The sequence below is a fragment of the Oncorhynchus masou genome, unplaced genomic scaffold, assembly GCF_036934945.1.
Source record: "Oncorhynchus masou masou isolate Uvic2021 unplaced genomic scaffold, UVic_Omas_1.1 unplaced_scaffold_1360, whole genome shotgun sequence".
Taxonomy (NCBI): domain Eukaryota; kingdom Metazoa; phylum Chordata; class Actinopteri; order Salmoniformes; family Salmonidae; genus Oncorhynchus; species Oncorhynchus masou.
Window position 1 is genome coordinate 149993 of NW_027003499.1, and position 10428 is coordinate 160420.

The window sequence follows — 10428 nt, forward strand, 5'->3', positions numbered from 1 at the left end:
TTTGACAGTGGGGAGAGTGGATCAAAACGGGACAATGTGGCTGGTGTTTTAGCCTCTCCCTCATTATCAGACACCAATGGTCTTACAGGAGCTGCAACATCCGCTACAGGGGTAGTAGGCTCAGGCAGCGGTAACACAAGCACCAGCTCTTCCAACAATACATTTAATACTAGCCGTTTCACCTCCGCCTTAACTAAACTCTGCGGAATCGATACTGAATAATGGTCAGCCAAGGTCATTAAATCAACTCTACGACATTTGTCAAAAACCTCCCACGAAGGGTTATCCAAAAAAGATTTCAAATCAAAAGTAGTCATTTTTACACTACTTCACAAGTGCCAAAGGAAATAGCAAACACTAATGCTACTTCAGCTATGACGCTCAACACTGAACTATACCACTACAACAATCTACATGAGCGGCATGGGTGTCAGTTATGACAGATCCCGGATGTGCCCCCACTTATGTTACGAATCCCTTTTGGCCCGACAGTCTAGGGGGTATGGTAATGAGACTCGTAACATAACTCATGCAAATTATTATTGTGACAAAGGAAAAGTGTGAACGAAATAAGCACGACAACTGAAATCTACCGTCAAACTCTAGGTTTATTTATAAACACACGGTAATGGGGGGAGCAGGAAAAGGGGCTGGGCTGGACCCAAGGAAAGAAACAATAAGTATTCGAAAACACCCCTAAGCTAGACTAGCCTACTTTAACAACAGCTAACTAACTAACCAAAAATACAGTGGGTGGTCCGCCCAGTTCTAACTAGTGTATTTAACAAAGTTCACCTACAGGGTAGTGTATGCCCATGGGCGACTTGTCTTGGTTTCCCCCTTTTCCACCAGCAATCAAACAAACACCATAACCAAAAACAATACTCACAGGTGATGACAAAGTGCTATGAGGTGCTTAAACAAAAGAGAGGTTACGACACAAAGCGAGAGTGAAACACAGAGACCTACAGACATGGCATTTACAGCGAGATTGAGATTGAGCTGAGCTGAGCCACAGAACAAACAAATGATGGGGTTTTTAAAACATGGGAAAGGAACTGTGATAGGTCAGGAAATATGAGGAGGTGTGTCTTCTGATTGTTGACTGATTGTTGACTGATTGGGGAGTGATGATTTTCACCTGTGAGGGGAGAAGGAGAGAAAAGAAACACACACACAGGATACACACACACAGGATAACTGTATCTGTAACAATTACACATCAACAACAGGGTTTGGTACTACTTCTACCAAACACATCAACAACAGGGTTTGGTACTAGTACTACCACACATCAACAACAGAGTTGGGTACTAATATTACCACACATCATTACACATCAACACCAGGGTTTGGTACTAATACTACCACACATCATTACACATCAACAACAGGGTTTGGTACTAATACTACCACACATCATTACACATCAACAACAGGGTTTGTTACTAATACTACCACACATCAACAACAGGGTTTGATACTAGTACTATCACACACCAACAACAGGGTATTGTACTAATACTGCCACACATCAACAACAGGGTCTGATACTAATACTACCACACATCAACAACAGGGTTTGGTACTAATACTACCACACATCAACAACAGGGTTTGGTACTAGTACTATCACACATCAACAGCAGGGTTTGGTACTAATACTACCACGCATCATTACACATCAACAACAGGGTTTGGTACTAATACTGCCACACATCAACAACAGGGTTTGGTACTAATACTACCACACATCAACAACAGGGTTTGGTACTAATACTGCCACACATCAACAACATGGTTTGGTACTAATACTACCACACATCAACAACAGGGTTTGGTACTAATACTACCACCCATCGTTACACATCAACAACAGGGTTTGTTACTAATACTACCACACATCAACAACAGGGTTTGATACTAGTACTATCACACATCAACAACAGGGTTTTGTACTAACACTGCCACACATCAACAACAGGGTCTGATACTAATACTACCACACATCAACAACAGGGTTTGGTACTAATACTACCACACACATCAACAACAGGGTTTGGTACTACTACTACCACACATCATTACACATCAACAGTGTTTGGTACAAATACTACCACACATCAACAACAGGGTTTGGTACTAACACTACCACACACATCATTACACATCAACAACAGGGTTTGGTACTAATACTACCACACATCATTACACATCAACAACAGTGTTTAGTACAAATACTACCACACATCATTACACATCAACAACAGGGTTTGGTACTAATACTACCACACATCAACAACAGGGTTTGATACTAGTACTATCACACATCAACAACAGGGTTTAGTACTAATACTACCACACATTATTACACATCAACAACAGAGTTGGGTACTAATACTACCACACATCATTACACATCAACAACCGGGTTTGTTACTAAAACTACCACACATCAACAACAGGGTTTGATACTAGTACTATCACACATCAACAACAGGGTTTAGTACTAATACTACCACACATTATTACACATCAACAACAGAGTTGAGTACTAATACTACCACACATCATTACACATCAACAACAGGGTTTGGTACTAATACTACCACACATCGTTACACATCAACAACAGGGTTTGTTACTAATACTACCACACATCAACAACAGGGTCTGATACTAATACTACCACACATCAACAACAGGGTTTGGTACTAATACTACCACACATCAACAACAGGGTTTGATACTAGTACTATCACACACCAACAACAGGGTTTTGTACTAATACTGCCACACATCAACAACAGGGTCTGATACTAATACTACCACACATCAACAACAGGGTTTGGTACTAATACTACCACACATCAACAACAGGGTTTGGTACTAGTACTATCACACATCAACAGCAGGGTTTGGTACTAATACTACCACGCATCATTACACATCAACAACAGGGTTTGGTACTAATACTGCCACACATCAACAACAGGGTTTGGTACTAATACTACCACACATCAACAACAGGGTTTGGTACTAATACTGCCACACATCAACAACATGGTTTGGTACTAATACTACCACACATCAACAACAGGGTTTGGTACTAATACTACCACACATCATTACACATCAACAACAGTGTTTGGTACAAATACTACCACACATCATTACACATCATCAACATGGTTTGCTACTAATACTACCACACATCATTACACAACAACAGGGTTTGGTACAAATACTACCACACATCATTACACATCAACAACAGGGTTTGGTACTACTTCTACCAAACACATCAACAACAGGGTTTGGTACTAGTACTACCACACATCAACAACAGGGTTTAGTACTAATACTACCACACATTATTACACATCAACAACAGAGTTGGGTACTAATACGACCTGGGTACTAATACTACCACACATCACTACTCATCAACACCAGGGTTTGGTACTAATACTACCACCCATCGTTACACATCAACAACAGGGTTTGTTACTAATACTACCACACATCAACAACAGGGTTTGATACTAGTATTATCACACATCAACAACAGGGTTTTGTACTAACACTGCCACACATCAACAACAGGGTCTGATACTAATACTACCACACATCAACAACAGGGTTTGGTACTAATACTACCACACACATCAACAACAGGGTTTGGTACTACTACTACCACACATCATTACACATCAACAGGGTTTGGTACAAATACTACCACACATCAACAACAGGGTTTGGTACTAACACTACCACACACATCATTACACATCAACAACAGGGTTTGGTACTAATACTACCACACATCATTACACATCAACAACAGTGTTTAGTACAAATACTACCACACATCATTACACATCAACAACAGGGTTTGGTACTAATACTACCACACATCAACACATCAACAACAGGGTTTGTTACTAATACTACCACACATCAACAACAGGGTTTGATACTAGTACTATCACACATCAACAACAGGGTTTAGTACTAATACTACCACACATTATTACACATCAACAACAGGGTTTGTACTAATACTACCACACATCATTACACATCAACAACCGGGTTTGTTACTAATACTACCACACATCAACAACAGGGTTTGATACTAGTACTATCACACATCAACAACAGGGTTTAGTACTAATACTACCACACATTTGGGTACTAATACACATCAACAACAGGGTTTGGTACTAATACTACCACATCATCAACAGGGTTTGTTACACTATCAACATCAACAACAGGGTTTGGTACTAATACTACCACACATCATTACACATCAACAACAGGGTTTGGTACTAATACTACCACACATCATTTTAGTACAAATACTACCACACATCATTACACATCAACAACAGGGTTTGGTACTAATACTACCACACATCGTTACACATCAACAACAACAACAGGGTTTGGTACTAATACTACCACACATCAACAATCAGGGTTTGATACTAATACTATCACACATCAACAACAGGGTTTAGTACTAATACTACCACACATTATTACACATCAACAACATAGTTGGGTACTAATACTACCACACATCATTACACATCAACAACCGGGTTTGTTACTAATACTACCACACATCAACAACAGGGTTTGATACTAGTACTATCACACATCAACAACAGGGTTTAGTACTAATACTACCACACATTATTACACATCAACAACAGAGTTGGGTACTAATACTACCACACATCATTACACATCAACAACAGGGTTTGGTACTAATACTACCACACATCTACAACAGGGTTTGATACTAGTACTATCACACATCAACAACAGGGTTTGGTACTAATACTACCACACATCTACAACAGGGTTTGATACTAGTACTATCACACATCAACAACAGGTTTTTGTACTAACACTGCCACACATCAACAACAGGGTCTGATACCAATACTACCACACATCAACAACAGGGTTTGGTACTAATACTACCACACACATCAACAACAGGGTTTGGTACTACTACTACCACACATCATTACACATCAACAACAGGGTTTGGTACTAATACTACCACACATCATTACACATCATCAACATGGTTTGCTACTAATACTACCACACATCATTACACATCAACAGGGTTTGGTACAAATACTACCACACATCAACAACAGGGTTTGGTACTAATACTACCACACATCAACAACAGGGTTTGGTACTAACACTACCACACACATCATTACACATCAACAACAGGGTTTGGTACTAATACTACCACACATCAACAACAGGGTTGGGTACTAATACTACCACACAGCAGTGGATTGTGTCATAATAAACACTAATCTTTTGTATTGTCGTCTCAATGCCTTTGGTTAAAACACATACTGGACATTAACACATTAATATATATAATATTATGTTGTTACTCACTAGGGAGGTGAATCTCTGTCTCCATCTTCTCATTGATCCGGCTCTGTGGGACTCTGCAGGTAAAGCGGTTGGTGTCAGTCTCCTGGACAATGACATGTTGTTTGACTCTGTAGAATCCATTGAAGTCTCTGTGTATCTCATGATGACCAGCAGAGAGATGGACTCCTTTACTGTCCAGCCACACCAGCTCAGGCTCAGGGTGCCAGCCTTCTGATTCACACAGCAGACCCATCCCTCCCTCTCTGTGTCCCACAATGGACACCACTGGCTTGGATCCTACAGCTACAGACACACAGAGAGACTGGATGTTACCTGGTGACAGGCTGTGAACAAATAGACACATACTGTATCCAGTAATATGAAGGAAAGAGGTGATGTCATTGTACTGTAGTTAGATTATTACATTAACATGAAAATAAACCTCACCTTTAACGAGGACTTGAATAGTGAAATCATCATACCAGCTCTTTGCCTTAATAAAACATTTGTAATGTCCCTCATCAGTGCCTTGTACCCTGGTCAGTTTCAAAGAGGTGTTTCCCCTCCACAGTTCCTCTTCAAACAGTGAAGTTCTTCCTCTATAGTAGGGAATCTGATCATCTCGTATGATTCTGTGGTTTTGGTAACGAAAGACACGACCGTCTAAGAAGTCCAGGTTCAGCCAGTCCACTGTCATGTCCTCAGCGCTGATGTTGGGTTTGAGGTAACAGGGCAGAATGATGTCATCACCAGCTACAGCAACAATGGGATCAGTTGGACCAAGAACCTCAAACTTCTCTGAAGAGAAAAGACATATTAACAGTTTCAATAGTTTAGTGGTTTCCTCTCTCATCTGCACTGATCTGAAATACACTGTAGTATATATAGTAGTACTAGACACTGTAGTATATATTGTAGTATATATAGTAGTACTAGACACTGTAGTATTTATAGTAGTACTAGACACTGTGGTATATATAGTAGTACTAGACACTGTAGTATATATAGTAGTATATATAGTAGTACTAGACACTGTAGTATATATAGTAGTACTAGACACTGTAGTATATAGAGTAGTATATATAGTTGTACTAGACACTGTAGTATATATAGTAGTACTAGACACTGTGGTATATATAGTAGTACTAGACACTGTAGTATATAGAGTAGTACTAGACACTGTAGTATATATAGTAGTACTAGACACTGTAGTATATATAGTAGTATATATAGTTGTACTAGACACTGTAGTATTTATAGTAGTACTAGACACTGTAGGATATATAGTAGTACTAGACACTGTAGTATATAGAGTAGTACTAGACACTGTAGTATATATAGTAGTACTAGACACTGTAGTATATATTGTAGTATATATAGTAGTACTAGACACTGTAGTATTTATAGTAGTACTAGACACTGTAGGATATATATCAGTACTATACACTGTAGGATATATAGCAGTACTATACACTGTAGGATATATAGTAGTACTATACACTGTAGGATATATAGTAGTACTATACACTGTAGTATATATAGTAGTACTATACACTGTAGTATATATAGTAGTACTAGACACTGTGGTATATATAGTAGTACTAGACACTGTAGTATATATAGTAGTACTAGACACTGTGGTATATATAGTAGTATATATAGTAGTACTAGACACTGTAGTATTTATAGTAGTACTAGACACTGTAGTATTTATAGTAGTACTGGACACTGTAGTATATATAGACACTGTAGTACTAGACACTGTAGTATATATAGTAGTACTAGACACTGTAGTATATATAGTAGTATTTATAGTAGTACTAGACACTGTAGTAGTATATATAGTAGTACTAGACACTGTAGTATTTATAGTAGTACTAGAGACTGTAGTATATATAGTAGTACTAGACACTGTAGTATTTATAGTACTACTAGACACTGTAGTATATATAGTAGTACTAGACACTGTAGTATATATAGTAGTACTAGACACTGTAGTATATATAGTAGTACTAGACACTGTAGTATATATAGTAGTACTAGACACTGTAGTATATATAGTAGTACTAGACACTGTAGTATATATAGTAGTACTATGCACTGTAGTACTATACACTGTAGTATATATAGTAGTACTATACACTGTAGGATATATAGTAGTACTAAACACTGTAGGATATATAGTAGTACTATAGGGTGGAGGCCTACAGAAGAGTTGGATTCGCCATTAGTTTAGTTTTACATCATTGCAGAGGAAGGAAAGGAGACTAGGAGAGGAATCCACCTTAGGTTATGCACCTTAACACTACACAAGCAACAAAAGACACAATGAGATAATATTAATCACACACACACCAGAAAGATGAAGGAAAGGAGACCAGGAGAGGAAATCTCCTTAGGCAGTGCACCCTAAAGGGATCTCCACAGTTTACACAATGGAGCTGACGGACAATAGTAGTAGAACTATGTAGACAGAGAAGCAAAAGGACCTCATTCGGCTCTGTTTGATTAGACTGTGTTGAACCCTTAAGACCACAATAGTGACTAAAGACACAATGAGATCATATTAAATCACATACACAGAGGTATTGAAGGCAGTGAGATATTAAATGTGTATTCTACTGTACCAGAGCCTGCTGTGTGTAGGAGATATAGAAGAATCACACACAGACAGTCTAGCTGAGTCACCTTCATCCCTGAAAAAGACAATTAGATTCATCATAAAGACAAAGACTAACATAACTTGAAACCAGCAAAGCAATACTGAAGCATCACTTCTACAATAACAACGGATAATATAGTATAACACATTTCAAAAGACAAGTAGCTGATCCATTTACCTGGTTGAATCAGTCCTATTGAGGCACTGCAGTCTGATAAATGTACTAGTGTTCTGTGATCAAACTATTGTGATGTGATCAAACTACCTGCTTTCTATTCCTTGGAACAAGAACCTGTTCAACTGCATCGCTGCACACAACTGTTGCATAGTGAGCTCAGATCAGATAACATGGGTGTGAACTGTGGGGGTAAGTTTTGGTTGTGGACTCCAAGCCTGGCTGATGTGCAGACCACATGACATAGAGAGGTCTATAACCCAAGCAAAACACATTATAGTTTACTTAAATCTGTGCCACTCCTTTTATATAGTATGATATGTTTATGTTAGGTTACATGACTAGACTAGATGTAACTTAGTAAACGTAAATACAGAACATTTAAATTAGTATATGTTACGTTTGATATGGTCACATAAGACAGATGGTTATTTAAGGCAAAACTGAAAGGAGGGTGGTTGGTCGAGGTGGAAGTATAACATAAACATCTAGTGTAATGATCTAGTGGTAACGTGTTTGAATCTCACCACAGACAAACACACTCCATTTGAATGTACATTAAAAGGAACAGCCAAGGAGAGCAAGGCTTTCAAACCTTTCTAGAGGCTCTTTAATGTCTTGTGTTTTCCCACAGGAAGTCCCTTACATTATACAGTCCATAGTTTTCCTCCACAGATCTTATTATTCAGCACCAGTGAACTATAGGTCACATTCATTTCATATCTTTAGAATGAGCAAAGGCCTCCTTGAAGATGTAGATAGGCAGCGGGAACAGGTGTGAGAAACTGTCACAAACCCAAATATCAAACACACAAAGCGGAAATAAGGAATCAAATAAAAAACATTTCCGCAAACACTGATCCCTCTTTCCCTATGAGCATCACTATCCCATTATCCTTAAAGGGGCAATCTGGGAATCAAATAACTAAACGTTCTCCCATCACTTTCTTTGGTAAACAGCTGAGGGATTGAGCTGAAGAAATGAAACCACACAAATTCATAAAGTGAGCTTTGGATGCAAGGACTGACCATCCATGAAATTAGAGTTGTAGCCATGTTGAGGCTATACAGAGTTTCTTAACAAATACATTGTTTACAAACAATGGAGTAAAACTAGCTTGTATTTTGGGTTCAAATGGGGTTCTAATGGGGTACGTTGAACTAAGCTCCTGAGGCATTTACTTCAAGAATGAATGGGTATATATCATTAATTTAGAAGTCCAAAAATGTACCAAACGCAGATTTTCCCTTTAAGATGTTTTCCTGCTTGTGGTTCTAACAGCTGAAATATCTACTAGACAACAAACATCAGATAAAAAATAAAACATTTACAAGAACTGAACAACTAAAAAGCAGACTGAGGAAAAGCAAAGCTAAAAATGTGTTTTAAATATCGTCCACAGTTTAGGCCCCCCTCAGGTTCCCTGGCAGGCTATTCCAGAGGCTGGGGGCATAATAACTAAAGGCTGTCTCTCCATGTTGGCTTTGGGATAGTTAAAAACCAGTGCCAGAGGACCTAAGGGAACCTACTGGCTACATAACTGAAAAGCATGTCTGACATGTATTAGGGTGCACAATTGTGGATTGATTTAAAAACAGGTGGTAAAAAGCTAGATTCTGGTCACATTCCTAGTGTGTGATTCAACATTTATTTCAGAATCTAAAATAACACCTAGGTTGTTTACCTTTATTGCCCGTGAATTAAAATGTGCGACGAGACTCTCTCTCTGTGCCTTGACACCAACAATAAGTACCTCTGTCTAGTCTGGATTTAGCTGGAGAACGTCCAAGCATTTAAATCACTAATATAGTCTAATCATTTATCCTTGGAGCTAAAATACTCTGTTGACACAGAAATGTACAGTTGTGTATCGTCTGCGTAGCATTGAAAATCAATCCTGTGCTCTCTGATAACACTGCCAAGGGGTAACATATATAAACTGAACAGCACCGGACCCAAAATATAACCTTGTGGAACGCCACGTGATATGCATTCTCTCTGAGTTATGTTCACCAAGGTTGGCAAAAAACTCTCGACCGGTTAAATAGGTCTGGACTGGAGAGACCAATCCACCTCTCCTGTAACGGTTGTCATTGGTGGAAGAAGGTGAGGACCAAGGTGCAGCGTCGTAAGTGTTCATGATGTTTAATAAAATAAACAGATCACGAA

The 10428-nt window shown here is 38.6% G+C and overlaps 1 protein-coding gene across 2 annotated transcripts in view; it reads right to left on the bottom strand.

The window, feature by feature from the left end:
- Nucleotides 1-8403, bottom strand: part of LOC135530518 (butyrophilin subfamily 2 member A1-like) — a 39971-nt gene extending 31568 nt beyond the window's left edge. The window contains exons 1-4 of one of the 2 annotated variants that reach the window (XM_064958826.1): nt 8262-8403; nt 8049-8117; nt 5869-6219; nt 5443-5724 (exon numbers count right to left, since the gene is read on the bottom strand). In XM_064958826.1, the coding sequence (XP_064814898.1) occupies nt 5443-5724; nt 5869-6219; nt 8049-8115 (700 nt within the window). In that variant the 5' untranslated portion in view covers nt 8116-8117; nt 8262-8403. The remainder of the gene's footprint in view (nt 1-5442; nt 5725-5868; nt 6220-8048; nt 8118-8261) is intronic. The other variant, XM_064958825.1, reaches the window with a different exon arrangement.
- Nucleotides 8404-10428: the final 2025 nt, after the last annotated feature.